This window comes from Xenopus laevis, chromosome 4L (genome assembly GCF_017654675.1).
Source record: "Xenopus laevis strain J_2021 chromosome 4L, Xenopus_laevis_v10.1, whole genome shotgun sequence".
Taxonomy (NCBI): Eukaryota; Metazoa; Chordata; class Amphibia; order Anura; family Pipidae; genus Xenopus; species Xenopus laevis.
In genome coordinates, this window is record NC_054377.1 from 31,495,221 (window position 1) to 31,517,016 (window position 21,796).

The window sequence follows — 21,796 nt, forward strand, 5'->3', positions numbered from 1 at the left end:
TTCAGGATGCCAATCTCTTCCAATCTGCAGAGTATACTCAGTTGGTATAACAAGCAAGTGGCAGCAGAACTTGTAAAGTTCATGTAAAGTACTCAAAATCCTTCTTTGTACCTCCACCAACTCTCTCAGTGGGTAGTATTGCCTGCCCCATGGTCACCAACTCCAGGTCTGGAATGAGAATTAAAATAGGCCCTGGCATTTGAGGTACACACAGGCCCAATAAGCCTACACAGAGGCCCAAACAACTCCCACCAGCCCACTAAATACTGACTTTCTATGGCACCTTATAGCAGCCGCTCTGGCATTTGCCAGAACCCACAGATTGCCAGTCCGGGCCTGACCAACTCGCAATCCCTAGGAGAAGCCTGCAGAGGTGTATTACTCCAGGATCTAGGTAATCCTGGACCTGACTGCTTGTGTACCTATAATGGCAGCAGAGGTGCCGCATGGTACTATATATATATATATATATATATATAGGTTATAGGGGGGCTGCCGATACCCTTCTCCTATTTACAAAAAACATACAAAAAGGCAGCACTCACAATTTGCAAATTGTGAGTGCTGCCTTATTGCGTGTTTATATATTATATATAAATGCCAGCTTGCCTTCCCCCAAAAATGGTCTGCACCATAGGCCTCAGAGTACATGCCCTTTCTGCATATGAATATGCCTGTTTCTGTACTGAATGGTATAATGTTTGCTTTGGTTTATTAAGCATGCCAAATGTCAGCTGATTCTTAGTCACTGCTGCTGTTTTATTTCGTTTAAATTTCACCAGCTTCAGAAGAACTCAAAAGCACATCCTATGTAGGCTAGAAGCATAGTATGACATTAACACCAAATGCGGTGAATTTTTAAGCTCCTTAACAACTTGCTAAATGTGTACCTATGTTTAGTTGGACATTTCCTCAATCGCTGTTGGCTATTATAAACATCAAGAAGCCCCAAAGATAAGTTTATTTGCATAAATCATGGTTTTAATCTCAGCAACAAAAACATCACCCTCTCCCACTACTCTCCTGCTTCTCTGTTTGCCCCAAACATTGCTTAATTCACTCACCCCCCTTTCTTTCTCTCTTGCAGTCCTTTTATGGACTCTTTCCCTGATGTTTATATTCATTCAGCAGGCCTATAAGAAAGTAGGTTTGTGTATTAAGCTATGTATTTCTGCAGCTGTGGTACTGATGCCATGTGTATGTGATGCTATCTTCCAGGCCTTCTTCTCTCTGACACTAATAATTATTTACCTTTTAGGCTTCCAGTGATTATATTTCAAAATCTTGGCATGCACATCTTGTGTCCTCTGTGCGGCAATATATTGTCATATGATTTTGAATTACTCAACTAATTATAGATGAATTATAGATAAATGACATTAAAGTTTATGAAGCTACTGCCATGCAAAAACACTGGTAGACGCGAAGTCCAAATCTTTGCACAGTTGTAGTGAAGCCTATTAGCTCATTATTATTTTATTTGCATAAAACAGAATCAGGATAGATGCAAACTGTAGGACAATTGCAACATTTGATTTTGAGTTAATTAATAAGTGATGGCAAACTGAACTTGTCTTCATGCATTTCAAGGGCCCATTACTCTTTAAAGGGGTTGTTCACCTTTGAGTTAACTTTTATTATGATTTAGAGAGTGATATTCTAAGTCAATTTGCAATTGGTTTTAATTTTTTTATTATTTGTGGTTTTTGATATATATAGCTTTTTCTTTGGCAGCTCTCCAGTTTGTAATATTAGCAATTTGGTTGTTAGGGTCCAATTTACCCTAGCAACCATGCATTGATTTGAACACGAGACTGGAATATGAATATGAAGAGGGCCTGAATAATGAGTAATAAAATGTGACAATAAAAATACATTTGTAGCCTTGTAGAGATTTGTTTTTAGATGGGGTAAGTGACCCCCATTTGAAAGCTGGAAAGAGTCAGGAAGAGTCATAGAAGGCAAATAATTGAAAAACTATAAATAATGAAAAACAATTGAACTTAAACACTGCCTTTTTGATTTATTGAAATCATGTTTTTATTATTTTGATACTGATAAATGTATTTTATCTTAGTTTCCCATTGGTCGATGTGTTTGTTAATAATATTTCTATTTAGTATGTATTTTTTTTTACATTATTTGCACAATGCACCTAAAACTGGTGTATACTTTTAGTTGTTTGGGTAGTAGTCAGTATACAAATATGTTTGCTAATGGTTGTTTTCACAGTAATAATCAATTTTTTTTCTGTAAGAAGTTGTTTAAACTTAGTTTGTATTTTCATAGTTGTCTGCTGGCAGCTGTGTTGTTAATAATAGGACATTACATTTTAGTACCGTATGTACTGTTTAAAAACAATGCAGTGTTATTTTTTTGTATTTAAGCACAATTGCACTATTGTTTTGCACTAGTATTTATTAGTAAAAAGAATCTCACAGTCTTGAAATGATCAGGGTACATTTCACTACAGTTTGTACTTGTATAATTGTGTATTTTATGAATAAAGGGGTCTATCTATCTATCTATCTATCTATCTATCTATCTATCTATCTATCTATCTATCATCTTTCTATCTATCTTTTAACAAACAAACTTGAGGAATGTTGCAGTTTCCAGCAGTTTTGTCCCAAATTCCTTTAAATGGTATTTGCACATGAATTTTTGATAATTTTAAATGTGCATTTGATATCAAAATCCTTTAAATTACTATGCTTGCTTGTATAACTACACATGATTTAAAGTTGGCCACACACAGGGCTGTATTGCTGGGCAATTTCTTTTTATAGACCACAATGCACCTTATTTTAATTAATTTTACCTTTTAAAGCAAGCACTAAAAGCACTTTGTTTGACTTAATTATAATTTTATTTTGGAGATAGCACCATGTATAAATCACTATAGCACTTTAAAACACACTCTGTGTGCATAGACTCTCTATGGTTCAAGACACACACAGATTAGTGTTGTAACACTTTGGTGACTGCACTGAATATTAACAATATTGCACTAGGTTCTTTGTTTTTTTCCATAGCCTGTGGTGCTGATCTATAATTGTATCTTGATTTGATGATCCAGTTGAGGAACTGGAAAAAAGATCGGCAAAGGAAAAAATTCTGAGGGTTTACTTCTTCTTTAAATCTTGCAAATATTTGTTGTTTTTTGCAATTTTAATTCTGTTATACATAGTTGCTGATCTGTTTACTTGTCTACTGAGTCAAGAGAGACTTTCTGAGCTTGTACTTGCAAATACTATAGTCTGATATGCTTTCACTATAGCCTCCACTGCATTTACAATGTATCTGTAATCTTAACACCAGTTGCAAGATACTGTATTCAACAATCAGCCTAAATAAGATAGCCTCTTCCTTTGTGCTTTGTCATGAAATTAATTCTGTGATCTAGACTTTTCTGAAATCATCCTACATCTCAGTGAAACCCTTGTATTTACTCTTGGATTCAGTGGTTCCCTGATTTCTATGCTTACCAAAATATCAGATTTGTCAGTTAGCTCAGTATAAATTGCAATACAGGTATGGAACATGTTATCCAGAATGCTCAGGACCTGGGGTTTTATGGATAATGGATCTTCATACCTTAAGTCAACTAGAAAATCATGTAAACATTAAATAAACCCAATAGGCTTGTTTTGTTTCTAATAAAAATGAATTATATCTTAGTTTGGATCAAGTACAAGGTACTGTTTTATTATTACACAGAAAAATAAAATCATTTTCAAAAATTTGGATCATTTGGATAAAATTAAGTCTATGGGAGATGGCCTTTCTATAATTCAGAAGTTTCTGGATAACAGGTTTCCAGGTAACAGATCCCATACCTGTACAATTATTCTGCCTATTATGAAGGACAGTGGCTGATTGGTTTTACTTCCAATCATGACATGAATCCTTAAATCCCATACAAATGCACCCCTGCATTTCAGCTCTGGACTCTGTGTGCTATTCACTACTTAGGCTCCAGCCTGTTATTCACAGCCCCAAAGATACCTTGTACTGATGTATACAGAGATACTGAAGAATTAGGTCTAAAATAAAAGACAGTCGAAGAAACTTTAAACTACATTAGTAACTTTATTGTTTAACTATTTTAAATAATAATTGCCAAGATAGCGTGTTCACTATTGTTTTGACTTGTGTGAATTATAGAATGCACAGCAATTTCTGGTGATTGTTTAAGTTATTGCAAGCCACAGTCCATCAAGATGACAGGAAAGAGACACAGCATATGATCTTTGGCATGTAATAATCCAAAGGACTATTTAAAATACATTTGACATCATTATTGTACAGCAAACCATTCAAAATCCTCATGCATATTCTGGCTACTCTCTGAACGCTGACAGCAAAAGGAAAAAAAATAATATTAAACTCAACCCTGCCTACAGACTAACAGTTTATTTGAAATATTTTCTACACAGTAGACTCAATGGAAGCCTATTTCAATTTAGATTTTCTCAGTCAGCATACAACTATGTGTTTCAAGAAGGAAACAGCTATAGGAAAAGGGGTTTTGATAAATATCTTGGATGGAAAATGAGTTTTCAACCCAAATGTCTTGGGTCTTGAAGCTAGGCTTTCCAGGTGTCCATAGGATAGAAAATAGTCACTCGGCCCAATCTTACTCTAACTGCCATTCAAACTAAACCCCTCGACCCCTACTCTCACCATCACCACTACCACTGTGTCAAGTCCCCATAAGTTTGGAACTACTGCTTTAAAAGATAAACCTCAAAACCTTTTTCAATAGTACTAATAACTTCATTTTGCAAATTCAGAAATATGTTTGACATATTAAGAACTTTTAACTTCACACTCAAATGAATATCAATAATATAGCTAATGAATATACAACAACATCAATACCAGTGCTGGATTATTGAGGCAGTAGGGCTGAAAATGATAGAGGGCTAATTCTTTATTTCAGGACTTGCTTCTATCTATCTCTGAGTAAACCTGAGGGTGCACTGAAAATTATATAGCAAAGATGTCTAATGCAGAATATGTCTTAGAAGGGTATGTGTCTGGTATAAAAAGTCACATTGTTAGCAGATGCCCATTCCTTATTTTTTTCTACTTTGCTCTAAGATAACAATAGTTAATCAGTGAAAGTGAAATTGTAATGTTAAGTCACACGAGACCTTAAAATTTACTAGTAGCATAATTTCCATTGACAAAAGCAGGGAAATGTAAAGTATGGTGGGTTGGAAAGAGTTGTCGTTGCTATGGAATAGCTCCTTTTCACATGTAGTCCAGATTTATAGGACTAGATTAATGGGAAGGCCACAAATGACCAGGCCTAGTGCGTCCGGATTTTAGGGGGGTTGCCCATCCACATCCTAATTTGTTCCAAAGCACTGGGGATGCATAGAATATCTAACAGCTTCTTAAATAGCCAGAGCCAAATTCCCAGTGCTCCGGACCTGACAAGAAGAAATATGCATTTTCGTGCGTGTGACTGCAAGGTTGGGTAGGGGGCAAGGAATGATGACAGGGGCTCATCTGGCCTAGGGGCACCCACCTTATAAATCCAGGCCTGTCTAGTTTAATGGTATGGAATACCATAAATTCCTTCTCTAGGTTGGCCATGAATAGACTTGAATACTGTGGCAGAAAACAACAACCCATGGCACAGCCCAACTGTTGCATATAGGTCTTGTGGGTAAATATTATGTGTTAAGAGGAATGTTGATAAAACCAAAAATAATGAAGAAAAAGAGGATATATGGTGCTGCAAGTGATCCACCTTATGGTTTGAACCAGGGAACCAGTATGTCTGGAAATCCTCTAAAAAACTGGTGACTAATAAGGGGTGCAGTGACTGGCAGTCAGTTTGATAATAGAGAGGCAGCATGGAGCTATAGGATCCCAGGAATATGCTAAGAGCTTCAATTATAATTTTTAAGCTAATTGTGCATAGCATGAGCATGAGAAGTATATGGTGTCTGATGTGACAGATAGATGTTATGCCTAGCTCACAGATAGAGAAGGACTCTAATTTTATGATTTGTTTTATAATTAGCAACTTGTTTATGTAGTATAAAAATTGAATAGTAAATTATTGGTGTGACCTATAGTTTGTCCAGTGTGTCTACTTGGAATTCAGTAACAAGCATCTTCCCCAGCAGACAATGATCCCATGAGTGAGGATAAATAAAAACTACAATAGAAATAACACTGTGTTGTGGACGTCCATTATTGGAAAGATTTGGTATTTTGGACTATTGTTGACAACAAACTGTAAACATTAGACCTGGTATAACGTTCCATGGAGGCAAAATGCTTGGTTGTAATTGATGATTGCATTGGCCACCTAAGCAATCTGTATTGTTATCATCATGTATTTATACTAACATATTCTGCAGTGCTGTGCAATAGATGGTTGGATTGTGGAGTAAAACTGTTGGTTGGGGAAATCTGTTCAAATTGTGTTGACAAAAGCATCTGGAGGCTTATTCTCCATCTGCTTCTGTGTTCTATAATTTTATGCCAAAAATATTTGCCATTAGGTATTATACAAGTTATTACTTGTGTGGGTATTGAATACAGAAAATAGAGCTGTGTATCTGTATGTATATGTGCTAACTGATCTAGCAGCCACCATAGCCATTTTCTTTCTTTCTACTGTTTTTTTCTTGAAATTATCAACTCTTCTATTTTACTGTTAAACCCCAGAAAACATCTAACTAAAATTTTTACATAAGGCATACACAACCCCAATATAGTTCTGTCTGCCCCAATGTGATACTCTTTAATGAAAAGTTCTCAGAGTAATGTAATGTCTCTCAATATCAAAGTTCTTATTGAACAAGTTACATTCATTAAATACATAATGCAATTTATACCCCTATGAACCTAAAGCCTAATCCTAAGGGAATAAGTTGCTACACAAGGTTAGTCTCAGCACCCCATAATGACCCAATAATTCTGCAAAGCTACTATAAGCATCTTCAAAACTACACAGTTTCAATTCCCTTTAATACTTTCTAGTATGGTATGAAGTGTACTGTAGGTAATTGTGTGGAACATATATTTCCATTTTATCATGCTGTGTAAAAAGTGGAGTGAAGCAGTACTGGTGATGTTGCTCAGAGCAACCATTCAACAAATAGTTTTCAACAGTTACAAAACAAAAGCGAAGATCCGCTTTTAACACAGCATGATAAATATACCCCTAAGTGTATATAAGCAGGAAAAACATTATAAATGACATTAAATTAAAAAAAATATAACGCCATTTACAAAAATATAGTAAAAGTTTGTGAATATTTTTAAACACTTACCCCAGTATGCATATTTTGTCCAATTGGCCATTTGCTTTTAAATAGGTTACCAATAAATGCTACCTGCTGATTGGTCGATATGGGTTACTGCACCAAGGCAATCTTTGTGTCTTTTATTTCATAACCCCAAACAAACTTTGGTTCCATTTCTGTTCAATTTCCCTCTTTTTTAAAGATAAATTTCAATATGTTTTCCTAATTTTGTAGTTTAATCTAAGCCTAATGGCAGAAATTGCATTTTCTCTGCAGCCAGAAACATGCTAGTGGTAAGATGCTGAGTAGACCCCCTGCAACCGTGTATGTGTGCCTGTTGACAAGAATGGCATTCACCTGCCACACACAGTATGGATTTCTGCTCCATGTATGAAGTGACAGGCGTATTTCACATCTGTCGACGTGCACACATATTGAGAAGTAGGGTGTTATTAGTCTATGTAGCAAATACATTGAAGTTGATGAATAATTAACTATATAGAACATGAAGCTATTGATAATATACAGTTACAATGAGTATGTCAAAAGGAAATAGTTCCTTTTTTTGTGGTAAGCAAGCAAACTTGTAACTCTGGGTTATTTTTGGTCTTGTTCTCATATCCTCACTAAAGGAACTGTAACACCAAAAAATAAAAGTTTTTTAAAGTAATAAAAATATAATACAGTGTTGCCTTGCACTGGTAAAAAGAATCTGTCTGCTTCAGAAACACTGCTATAGTTCATATAAACAAGCTGATGTGTAGCATATATGACACAGGTTAAATAGTGGATAACAGATGACACCATCATGTTCTACAGAGCTTATTTATTATCTGCTGTGTAACTTGAGCCTTTGCTACCAGTGCCGGGCCAAGTTAGCCAGGTGCCCAAGGCAACCTGGCCAACTTCATCGCCCCCTCCTGATGTGCACGCACGTATAGGCACGCATGCACGCATAGGTGAGCATGCACACGCATGGACAAGCGCACAGCCCAACCAGCGTGCGTGTGCATGCGCAGGACAGTGCGCGGATCCAAGAAGCAGGGATTGCTGCCGCAGGTGGTGAAGCAAGGATCTGAACTAGGGGAAAGGCAACAGAAGAGGTACTGTGCCTGGCACCCCTCCACCTTTGCACCCTAGGCACGTGCCTCTTCTGCCTACCCCTAGTTCCGGCCCTGTTTGCTACACAGCAGCTTATTTATATATACAAAAGTAGTGTTTCTGAAGCAAGCACAGCAGTTTTACCAGTGCAGGGCAACATAGCATTATATATTTTTTTTACTTTTATTTTTTGATGTTACTGTTCCTTTAAACACTCTTTGGGTCCACAACTGTGGAACATGTGGAGGTTATGTGTTTTATATTGTCAAACAAATGTGTTTATGAATCAAATTTTGGTTATGGGTTGTTGCCCAGTGTTGATAAAAGAGCCCCACTGTGTGCTCTCCACAATCATTAATATACAGTTCTCACTAAAGTGCAGTGTAAATCATTAAAGTCTACTTAGTCTTAAAAATTGCAAATGCTAAATGGACCAAATAAACAACCGCAGCTAGAGGTAGGATAATGCAAATTTTACTTGCTGCCAAAAGTTACTGCCCAGACGCAAATGTCTCCATTGTTGACAAATGAGACCCACCTGTCTATGACAGCACTTAGTTCAAAAACAAATAGACTGTCACACACCAATCTTTAATTTCTATAACTTTTAACAAGTTACTCATGTGGAATTTGGTTTCAATGGTTAGTTTGATATCTTTAGTCCTTTAAAGGTCTGTTAAGAGATCATATTCAAGATTATATCCTGAAAAAAATTATACTTTAGGTATTGTTTTTAAAAAAGACAGTTCATGTCAAACAACTTCAGATCTTTTTTATGATGAAGTACATCTGACTCTTAAAACAATGTAGCAGAAGTCAGTTCTTCTCCTGGTTTCTTAATCAGCCTGGCTTTGTGCTTCACAACACACCTCAACAATAGGGAGACAAATTCGTCTCCTAGTTTGATTTGTTACTAACTGGTCTTACATCACATAGGGCTTCCCTAAGATCTCCCGTGTTGGTACTTTTATACATGTTTCCCAGTCATAGAAAACTGCAACAATATAATAGGTCTCAGTCCACCATAGTTTCACGGTGTATTCATCAGGTAATTTTCTTTCACTGGGGAATTACTCAAAATCATGAAAGGTATATTTGTACTGTTCTGCTATGTTATTATTTCCTTCACAATTTGATGCCTTTGTATTGTTTACATTCTATGCACGCAATACTTTAGATCCAGACATGCTCTATCTCCCAGTACAGCACCTGCCTCACCAGTACAATGTTCTTTTAGATTTGTGTTTGCTGTCTGCAAAAAACAACTCAATTCATCAATCAAACATGATTTATGTGGTCCTCATTTATTTATTTTATTTTTTTTAAAATTCCAATTTTTATTAGCAAATATACACACACAGTGAGGGTACAGAGAATAAATATACATCATAAAATGTGTATTCCAAGAAAGAGGAGGAAACAAGAAAAACAAAGTTGTACATTCAACCTGCAATCTATTTCCACAGTATAACAACCTCATCATTGTCCGTTCACGATCACATCATTACCGTACCCTCCGCAACATGTGTAATAAAGCCATTTTTATTTGAAAGGTAAGAAAGAAAAAAGAAAGAAGAAGAGAAGAAAGAAGAGGATAGAAAAGAATCTTCTGCCGGGCATCAGGGGTTACCATCCTACGACTTTAGAAGAAATAGAAGTCTCAATATCAATAACCATATCAGGGGGAGGCTAATCTCAGCAGTTAACAGCTATTACTCGTAAGAACTCTTACCAGTCCTGCGTCTTACAGAGGCGAAGTCCAGCAGGGGGGGGGCATGCGAATTAGTCCTCTATACGTACCATTTTGGAGATTCGCAAGAGAGATACAATCTTAAAATTCGCATTTGGATTTCTTTCATACAACCTAATGTCCACCTGTAGCCATCATACTGGGCACAGATTGTCTCAGGAGACGCCACATGTTTTGTTCCCCAAATATATTTATGAGGATGATAAGAGTAAGGCCGCATAATCATCCGAGGTTTTAAAAGTTATCCAATAAAACCATTTTTTTTGAAATTTTTCCGTTTCTTGTGCCGTATGTGCTCTATAACTTTCATATCGTTCTATTGCTGAAATCTTGTTCAGCCAATCTTTAATATTAGGGGGTCCGTGTTGTTTCCATCGTAACGGGATTAAAGATTTAGCTGCATCTAGCAGAATTGGGGTAATAGATCTACGGTAGATGTGAATCGGCAAGTAAGTGTGATGGAAAAGTAGGTGAGATGGTGAGTCTGGAATATCTCTGTCTGTGATCTCTTTTATAATTTCCCTCACCCTTGTCCAATATTCCTTAAGTTGTGAACATCCCCAAAAAATATGGGACAAGGAGCCCGGTTCTGTGTTGCATCTCCAACAGGTCGGTGAGAGCGTTTTATAAATTTTTGCTAGTTTATCTGGAGTTCTATACCATTTACTCAGAAGTTTATAATTCAGCTCTTGTAATTTGCAACAAACCGATGATGTATGTGTCAACTGAACAATTTTCTGCCAATCCTCGGTTGAAAATGTCGTGTTCAACTCTTTCTCCCAGTTGAGCTTAAAATATTCCATTGGGGAGACCTTAATACCTAAAATAGCTTTGTAAATGTAGGAAATGGTCCTTATAGGAGAATCCTTAGATTCCCATAACAGTTCCATTTGTGTAGGTGTCATTTTTGTAGTAAGATGTAATCGCTTTGTTATTATAAAGTGTCTGACTTGACTTAGTCTGAATCTATCTAGAGTTGTAGACGGGGTATGTGGGAATTGAATATTCCAAGTGGGCACAGTAGATCCTGAGAGAAAAGCAGAAATACCGTGATGTTTCAGTACCGGCCAGTCGATATAAGACCGTAGTTCTAATCCTGGCGGGAAATCGGGATTCCCAAGTATGGGAGTAAATCTGGATGGCGTGTTAATCCATTTGCCTGTTTTGACTAGATTATCCCAGATTTGAAGAGTATAGGCAAGCTTCTTGTCTGTTTTATCTGTAATTAACCTATCCTTGTGTACTAACCACGGTAATGCACATAGTGGTGTTTGGGCCGATTCTTGCTCAATTCCTACCCATAATTTATCGGATTCATGAAAAGCCCAATCCATGCATCTATTTATTTGTGCCGCTTTTAAATATGAATCCCAATCAGGGAGTCCCAATCCAGCTTCACTCTTTGGGGCTGTTAGTTTGGAAGAGGCAATTCTTGGGTTTTTTCGTGACCAAACAAAGTTGATGACAATCCCTCTCAATTTCTTAATTATCTGTGGTGGGGGAGAATATGGTAGAGTCTGAAAAAGATATAGGAAACGTGGCAAGACATTCATCTTAATAATGTTTATTCTACCTAACCATGAAATTGATGGTTTACTCCAGGACTCAAGATCCCGTCTAACTAAGTTTAGCAACCCTTCATAATTCAATTTAAGTGTATGTTGGATACATGGAGTAAATTTTAGGCCAAGATAGGTGATATGCGGATGATCATATTTAAAAGAGAAGTTTTGAGTATTCCTTCTTGGGCAAAGTTATATTTAGAGCTTCCGACTTAGCTAAGTTTATCTTAAAATTACTCAAGGCGGCAAATCGATTAAATTCTACTAAAAGGTTGGGGAGAGATATTTGTGGGCACTTAAGAAAGAACAACAGGTCATCTGCATAAGCAGCCTCATTTATTTTTATCTTTTTTCATATGCATTTATTGCATCTTTATTTAGATGCCAGCTAACTATGTTCTGTACATATGTTACCTATCACTCAAGAAGCAGATCGTTAGCATAGTGGAAGTGATATAAGGTACATTAAAACAATCCAAATTCATATGTAAATTATTTTGATCCAAATACATTAAATTTATATAGTACATAGTGTTCTCCCTTTCTTTATGTCTCTTCTCAGGTGAAATAAGGCTTATGTTTGAGATTCAACATTCCCCGGGCTGTGTGGCTGCTAGGTTGTGACATCATAGGGGAGAAGTTTCTCATTCTCAGCCTCTCTCCTTTCTAGGCCTGCTTCTCTCCTTCTCATTTGTCAGAAATATAGTTTACTGTAATTTCTTACCTGTCTAAGCTTCCCTTTTTTGGCATTTATAATTAATAGTTTATTCCCTGTTTTGTAGAGTCTTAAGGATTAGTAAAGTGTTTCTGGAAATAATCATTTTGTGTCTGTCTGTTCTGTGTTGAGAGATGTCACTTGAATGCAGTTTGTGTATGTCTGAAATATGCTGTCAACGTCTCATTTTAGGAGCTTCATCCAGATTTGGTTAAGAATTATTCTTATTATTTCAGTAATGGTACAGCTCTATAGTAATTATGTACTTTTACTCCCACTTGTGCTTTGCTTCATCAAACAGAAGGAAGCAGAGGGTCTGCTGAAAGCTACAAGTAGTTGTTAAAGACAGAGGAGCTTGTTAACAAGAGACATTTAACTTAAATATATTCTGCCAAATGAGTCCTTGGAATTTTGTGTTATATTGAATTCATAATTTGCTTAAAATGTACTCTGAGATTTGTGGATTAGAGTTTCTTCATAATGTACCATAATACTATAATTTACTCCATTTCTATGTAACTGTATTACTATAGTACTAATCAATAGACGCTTAAGAAGCTAAAGTACTGTCCTAAAGTACTAAAGCTTATTTCCCCATTTTGACTTTCTCATGTTTTAATTGCATCAACCGAAAATACATTGGTGTTTATAAATAAGTAATAATAATATTAAGGTTCATTAAAGTGGAACACAGCATAATGTATCCTTCTAAAGTGACACTCAAAGTGTCACTGCATAAATGGTGACCAGGGTCACCATTTATGCAGGGACAATCCTGCCGCGAGGCAAGGTGAGAACATTTTTTTTAGGATTCAAAAACTGTCAGTATATTAAGCCTTAGAAAGCTTGTGATTTACTGTGAGTGGAAATGCAATGTATTAGACAATTGGCAGTCTCACATTGAATTGGCCAGAACCTGTAACATGGAATCTACAACTTTGCCAGTCAGGTACTTGGCAGCCATCCCCTAGGTACAAGGTACCTGGCAACAGCCCCTGAAACACAGGTGCATTTATGCATATACTGCACATTTACAATGGTACCATCATTATTCTGTTATCCTATTCTGTTGTAAGCTCTTTGGGCAAGGTCAGATCTACCTCTTGTATTTGTATGTTTAATATACATACCCATTTATTGTATAACACTGCAGAATATGTTTGCTTTTTCTAAATAAGTCCTATTTACAATATTAAAAACCCTTTCATTGCTTGTTTTATGGAGATTGAATAATCTATAGTGCTGGTTGCCAAGTACCTGACTGGCAAAGCTGTAGATTCCATGTTACAAGTCCTGGCCAATTCAGTGTTGGACTGCCAATTGTCTGGTACCTCTCAGTTCCACTCACGGTAAATCACAAACTTTAAAAGATTTAAAGGTATACTGACACAGGTTCTGAATCCTAAAAAAATGTTCGACCACATATCTTAGGTGCATATTTACATTAAAAAGAATTAGTGTATGTATAAAGATTTGTTATGAAGATTGTTGACTCAATACATGAATTAACACCATCTATCTTGACCCCAGAAATAATAAAAACAAAGACCTAATTTATTACAAAGGTATTATAAAGGTACAGGTATGGGACCTGTTATCCAGCAATTGGGACCTGGGGCTTTCTGCATAAGGCATCTTTCTGTAATCTGGATCCCCATAATTTAAGTCAACTAAAATGTCATATAAAAGTTAATTAAACCCAAGGATAGTTCTTGGGAGATGACTTTGCCATAATTCTGAGCTTTCTGGAAAACAGGTGTCCTGATAAAGGATCCTATAAAAGTTGAAATGCAAGGTAGGGAGGCAGTGTGAGAATAGGGAAATGAATGAGAAGCTGCAGGAGGGATTTGAATTTTTAGGTAATTGGGCTGATTTTTCCTGTTAGCTACAGGCTTCTTAGTCTGGCAAACTAATCTGGGTGGGACTTTACTGAAATTGAGATCAACAGAAGAAAAAAAATCTTAGTTATATGGAAGTCTTTAGTTAAGCTAAGATGTTAAAGAAAATATAATAAAATAATCATCTTGTGATGCATCTTAAAGGAAAAGGAAAGTCTAAAGGTGGCCATACATGTAGAGATCCACTGGTTTGGTGATTTTGCCAAAAAAGCGGATCTCTCCCCGATATGCCAACATTGAGGTGGGCGATATCAGGCTGATCTGATTGTGGGCCCAAGGATCGAATCATAATGCTGCCAAAATGGACTGTCAGATCGCGGGACCGCATCTACTAAGAGATGCACCCGTGAATGGGATTTTTAACCTTGCCCGATCAACATCTGCCCATTACTAGATACCTGGGCCACTGCACCTGTTAGCAGAAAACTGCGTGGGCTAGATGTTCTCTGGACACCATACAAACAAATGTAGCATAATACACTTAATTTAACTGAAATTAGTAGAGAACTTACCTTTTAGGGAAAGTTGATTAACTCCCCCAACAAAATCTAAAAGTCACTCTCTGTGTTTTATGGGGGTTTAATAGAAAACAGCTCTGGAGGCTGATTGAGCTTCAGAAAATAGACGGTAAAAATATGTTCACATTACTGTCTAATATTTCTTGGCAGAAAATATAAATGTCTCTACATGAAGGTTCAATAGCTTCAAGAACACAAGAAGCCAGTTACAAATCAGCAACATAATGGTACTATACCCCTTTAAGACTAAGCAAGATGGTTAATAATGTAAATAACAAATGTTATCAATGTTAACAACAGGTTAGCTTCATAAATCATATCTGGTTTTAATTCAAAGGTACGAAAACATTTTGGAAAGACGTTTTCAAAGCGATTCACCTTGTGACTCCTTTACAAAGGAATACCTCTCATGGTAGCTGTCCATTTTAAAGGGTTTATATGATCAATAATCACTTAACACGAAATATGATCCAACCCACATAAACTTTAATCCCAAAATAATGGAATAATCCAACCCTCACAATTTATAGTATTGATTGCAGCTATGCAGGAGATCTGGAAATACGAAGAAATGAGCGCAATCCAACAAGGACCAAAAGTTTTTGGACCACTTGGCAACCTTGGCACATTATATCAAATCATTCCCAATAAAGTAAAAGTGACAACTCACCTATGCACTGGTTATTCATACTGTATAATTTGTGCAATATTGTTCACTCTATATGCTTATCAGATATAGTAATGCTGTTGCTGATGCATTATCTCTTTTACCAATCCACCAATATCACCAATTTTATAATAATACTGTAAAATTGCAACGTTTTATTTTCCCCCATTTCTTTTTTTCTTCTGTAGCCCCTTTCATTATGCTGAAAAAAAAGAGTTTACAAAAAAAGCTAAGATGTTAAAGAAAGGCTGTGCAAGTGGGGGCTGTTTATATTGAAGAAGTGATAAGTGATATGAGAGATATTATCATTATGTAAAAATATATAAGGGTACATATTATAACTCTCTTAACTGACCTTTCCACTAGTAGGGCATTACTTGAGATTAGAAGAAAAATATTTAACTATATTATAAAAATATATTATATTTTATATTTTAAACATTCTGCAATTAGTGCAGAGAATAGTTTTGTCTCTAAATTGATTCACTTTGCTATTAGTGTCACTCATAGACCCTGGAGTGTGTCTACTTGTGGCAATTAACAGGTAAAGCCATGCTTTAAATCTGTTTGCAAATAAATGCCAGCAAATGGATGGTGTTGAGCAAAAAAAGACAGTTGAGGTAATGTCTGACAGTTAGTTTGCTGCATTGCTTTATACAGTGGGAGAATATGTGTTAAACAGTGGCTGGAATTTGTCTTAGTTGTTAATGGTGTATTGCTTTCTTTCTGGTTGAACACTTTAACACTTCCACAGGATATATATAAACTGCTCGTTGTTAATTTGTCTCTTTGATGTAGTGTTGTTGTTCTCACATTCTGTGCACCCTAGACAAGCAAAATATAGTCAAGGTATATTGAATGATGCATATATTTTCCTTGAACAACTTAAGTGTGCTTTATTCCAGTGACATACTTCTTGAAATATTATGAAATAAAACATTTTAATCACATTTTTTGAGATAATCCAAATTTTTTAAAAGGATTTCCTTTTTCTCTGTAATGATAAAACAGTACCTTGTACTTGATCCAAACTAAGATATATTCATCCTTATGGGAGGCAAAACCAGCTTTTGGGGTTTATTTATTGTTTACATAATTTTCTAGTATACTTAAGGTATGAAGATCCAAATTACGGAAAGATCCGTTATCTGGAAACCCCAGCTCCCGAGTAGTGATGGGCGAATTTATTCGCCAGGCGCGAATTCGCGGCGAATTTGCGTGATTCGCGTCCAGCGAATAAATTCGCGAAACGCCCGCGAAAATTCGCCGAAAAAATTCGCCGGCGTCAAAAATTTTTTTTTCGAAAAATGGACGCCGGCGTCGAAAACGGGCGCCGGCGTCAAACACGAGACGCCGGCGCCGTTTCGCGAATTTTTCGCCGTTTCGCGAAATTCGCGAATTTTTCGGCGAAACGGCGCAAATTCGCCCATCACTACTCCCGAGCATTCTGTATAATAGGTCCCATACCTATAGCTTCCACTCAGCTGGTCCCACCAAAGGTATTCTCAGCAGATTCCACCTGAAAAATACCACTATTCAACCCCTTCATGACCCCACTATGAATAAATGCTAAAAATGTGTTTTTTGTTTTTTTAGGCAACCTGATAAAGTGGTGGTTGTATGGACTCGGAGAAACAGAAGAGTCTGTTCTAAGGTATTCCAGCTTTTGGCTGAATAAAAACCCATTTATTTGTCCTGCTTTTCTAAATCACATTGAAAAGAAATCTCCATTCCTATTCTCATACTATGCCTTCTTTTTCCTTTCTGTCATAAACAACAGCCCCTGCTTTATTTCTCATATATGCATGTCTCTCTGATCATTCAGACATGTCTTTAACCTTCTTTTCAATGTGTTTTTCTCTTAGCCTCACAGCTGGCAACCAGGGATAAAGGACCCATTTCATGGATCTGTTGTTTGGGCTGTTCCTGAAAATGTGGACATTACTGCAACCTTATACAGAGTAAGAGAACATGTATACAGCCATACAAAAGCATACAGGTCTAATATTATTGTGAACATTTTGCACATTCTTCTTACACATTTCTGTTGTCACTCATGGTCTGGCATTTAATGCAGACCCTTACAATATGCCAGTGTCTTTATACAAATATATTTTGCATTTATAATTACTATAAGTCTATTGAGTCCCAGAAGTTCTTAATATAAGAGAAATAATATGATTTCCAGCTATAAATCTCTAGAGATGTTTCATGAGATATGGTAATTGCTTCAGAAACTGCACCAGTCAAGCACAACCGAAGGGTTCTGAATTCTACCAATAAAATAAGAATTATCAAAAAAAGTAAAAAAAAATGTAAATTGCAGAGAGTTCAAATCATTAATGAAAATACACAAACAAGTTAATATACAATGATTTAAAGACTTACTACAAATATCTATGTTTGTAAGGGGAGATACAACTATTAACATAGTGTGTGTCTTTCTTCTAGGACCCGCACACAGAATATTTTGAAGAGAAGGAGTGGACATTCCAGATTGAAGGGGTAGGACTTTATCTTCCTAAATGATAAAGAAATTCTGCTCATAATTTATAACACTTAGAGCAAGATATATAATGTTTTTGTGTTATCTGTTAGCATATTCTGTGACATTGAATTGTTTCTAAAAATATATACTATAGTATTTATATATGTATAACTAAAATGGAAAGTATTACTGCTTGTTAAAAGTTTTGCTGGCACTTTTTATTTTCCACTCTAAAACAAACTGGCGCATAAGCATTTTTTATGGGGTGTACACTAAAAATGAATGTGTCTGACTGCTCAAAGCAGCTTAAATGCTCTGATGAATTAACACATGTATCTTCTTAATGAATGTGTCAATTCATTAACATTTCATGTCTGTTAGGAAAATCTTCACACAGGAATGTTTTCATAAATCCTTCTGGATTTTTTCTTCATAAATCCACCCACGATATAATGAGCCAATGCAGATGAATCAGAAACTGGAGAAAATTCGGTGGCATAAAGTCAGATATTCTGTAACTGGTTGTTCCACAAGCATAATTATTTTAGGCTGCCCCATTACACAGGTAGATGGGAGGAATGAAAACAAACAATGTGTTGATAAACTACCTCTGTTCTAGAAAAATAGATGATAGAAAAAGAAAAAATATGACTCTGTTGAATTTTTTTTACTTTGCAGTAACGACAACCTTCCTGATGGCTTGATAAAACCTAATACTATAGCACGTATTATTTCATAACAAAATATACATTACAATTGGGCAAGAACATAATATATAGGACAAAATATAATTATAAAAAGTTATATATGTGCAGGTCTCGACTGAGATACATAAAAGGCCCTGACATTTCAAATGCACAGTGTTTCCTGTGCATTGAAAAGGTGTCATGTATCAACACTGGGCAATTTGCACCTGGCAGTAACCTATAGCAAACAAGATTAGCTTTTTTCAGCCATCTGACGGTAAAGCAATGAAAGCAACCATTTGATTGGTTGCCATGGATTACTGCTCTTATACATATTCCCCCCCCCCTTGTTGATAAATGAAGCTGGTAGAAAGCTACAGCTTTCTACCAAAGTTTGGTCCACTACTGTCAGAATCCTGTGTGTGAACTGAGTGAATATGCAATTATGATTGAATGGAAGCAATCAGTGCCTTTTAAGTGATGCTCTCAGGTGAAATTAGCTAAAAAGAAGAGTACTCAAATTTTATATGTTGTGTAAAGGAGAAGATGTCAGTGTCAAAAGTAATAGGAAGATCAGATCAAGTAAGGTACCTTCATATAACCCTGTACCATATGACATAAGAAATGTAGTTTATCATCTTGGGTGAAAAACAGACTAAAGTGAACAAAGCAAATGTCAGAAAAAAGTCATTGTGGTGGAGGAACAGTAACAACCAAAAATAAAAGGGATTGTGTGCATTTAAATAAAAAGCACTGCAAAGCTATTTATACATGAAAAGATCTATACAGGCCTGTAGGGAGGGGACTACATCAATGGTGGGTAAATGTGATTTTTACTCAATTGGATAGCCATGTGGTTTAATCCTCGACTGGATTGTGGTTGAGCAGGCCATCAGTTTGCCAATCATAGTTACATTGTTAAATTGGGTTGGAAAAAGACAAAGTCCATCAAGTTCAACCCCTCCAAATGAAAACCCAGCATCCATACATACACCCCTCCCTACTTTCACATAAATTATATATACCCATATCTATACTAACTATAGAGCTTAGTATAACAATACCCTTTGATATTATGTCTGTCTAAAAAATCATCCGAGCCGTTCTTAATCTGCCAACTCAATCTGGAGGGGCCAAATCAGTGGCTATTATCAGTCCATGTATGATACAATTGTGTATTTACTTGAGATTTGGCAACCAAGAAATAATATTTAAAATAAAGACAAGAAGGTTTGCTCACAATTAACAGCACAACCTAGTGCAATAATCTCTGTAGTGGGCAATATCTTGGGTGCCTGCATGTAAGGAGTTTCCATTAGCAGATGTATTAAGGTAAAGGGCTACATGCATTAAAATCAAGCTTTAGCCAAAAATATATGGTGTCCCTTCCCATGTGCGGTTCATTTCCTTTTTGGGATATGCACGCTTCATATTATTTTGACATCTAAGTTCTGGCTCCAAAAAATAAGTGTTCTAGTGCAGACATTATTGTTCTTGTAACCTTTCCGGTTTTTGGTGCACAGTATGTGGAGTTTCAGCTGATACAGTAACTGCAAACAAAGCCACACTGATGAAACAGGGAGAGAAGTGTTTAGGGTTAATACATCTCCAAATGTTTCTTTTTTTCTACTGTTTTATCTGTGACAAGCTATGAAAGGATTCTGAGACCCTGAGGCTGTCACAAGATGTGTTTTCATTGCCAGTGGTTTCACCTGTTATTGTACACTCAGGTTGTATGGTGTGCTAAAATAAATCTTCTGACATTAGCATACACTACTTTATAATCCATACAGCATAGTCCTGCTGCCAGACGGGAGATGCAGTTCTACTGTATAATGGTGGAAAATGTACTTTGGGATGCCCCAACCCTCTTATTGTATGTAATGTATTATGGAGTGACAGGTCCTGTTGTCTTTCATTGTAAAATATTTAGTATGCCAGAACCTCTTAAGGTATAGAATCAGATGGGAATGCCCTCCGCTTCTCACTACTGTGTAATGTTCTTCAGGTGCCAATTCCCACTGCCATGTACTGTATAATCTTCTTGTGGTGCAGGACTGGCTGCTTTTAATGTAAAATATGCTGAAGATGCCATTTATAATTGCTCTTATTTTTCATTCTTCATTGCAATCATTGTATAATGTGCGTTGAATACTATTTCCTAATACTCTTACTTTTATAATGGGCTGGGGAAGCTATTTTATTACCCATTGCTCTCACTAGATTATGTGCTTTGGATATTACTTGCTAATTACTCTTAATGTGCTATTGATGACATTGCTCAAAATAATGTGCTATGGATTAAAACATATAAGGGAAACGTAATCATATGCTCTATTACTGAGCTCTGAATGTCTGAATCGCTAAACCCTTATGCAAACGACTATAGGGGATTTATTCTGGGGTTCTCTCTACTTGCCATGGTGGATAGTGTAAAGATTCTCTGTAAGCAGAAGGACTTCATCGATTTTAACCAAGGATAATTTTGATTGAAATGCTATGGAAGTACTAGGATGTAAGTAACATTCCCACCCCTGTAAAGTTGAAGCTTTATATATAGATTAAACTAGTTACTATTTAAGCTGTTTGAAAAGCATCATGCAATTGGTTGCCATGGTTTTCCATGTGAGAATGTTGTGCTTTTTTTTTTTTTACATTAAACTGTAAAGTTTTTATTCATGAGCTCCTCAAGATAATATTTTAATGTCTGCAAGAGCCACATTTCTGTTGTGAGTCACAGGCTGATTTCCTTGATCTACAGGCCAATTTCAGAGTGAGTCAGTAACTTGGAATGCCCAACTGCCATGCAGCATGACTTCAATAGGAAAAAGGTTTTGGTGGAAGAAACACTCTAATAAATCATTTAAAATGGGAACTGTCATGAAAAAGAATATAACCTTCATTTCATAGAAATAAGTAACTGTCTAAATATAAACATTTTGTGCAGTTTATGAAATTATGAAAACTCTTTCCCTCTTAGCAGCCTCTCTCTGCATGCAGCTTTGTATCTGAGTTAGCTCCCCTCTAATACATCCTCCACGCAAAGGGAACACAAACCAATGATACATAAGAAATACCCATCTATCAAAAAAAAAAAAAGACACAGAGCATGCATGTCAATTGCAATCTTCTTTATT

General features: G+C 36.2%; 1 protein-coding gene across 3 annotated transcripts in view; it reads left to right on the forward strand.

Annotated features, from left to right (window-relative positions):
* Positions 1-21,796, forward strand: part of ehbp1l1.L (EH domain binding protein 1 like 1 L homeolog) — a 69,597-nt gene that overhangs the window by 15,147 nt on the left and 32,654 nt on the right. For all 3 annotated transcript variants that reach the window (XM_041590052.1, XM_041590054.1, XM_041590053.1), the window contains exons 2-4: positions 17,082-17,139; positions 17,351-17,446; positions 17,937-17,990. In XM_041590052.1, the coding sequence (XP_041445986.1) occupies positions 17,082-17,139; positions 17,351-17,446; positions 17,937-17,990 (208 nt within the window). The remainder of the gene's footprint in view (positions 1-17,081; positions 17,140-17,350; positions 17,447-17,936; positions 17,991-21,796) is intronic.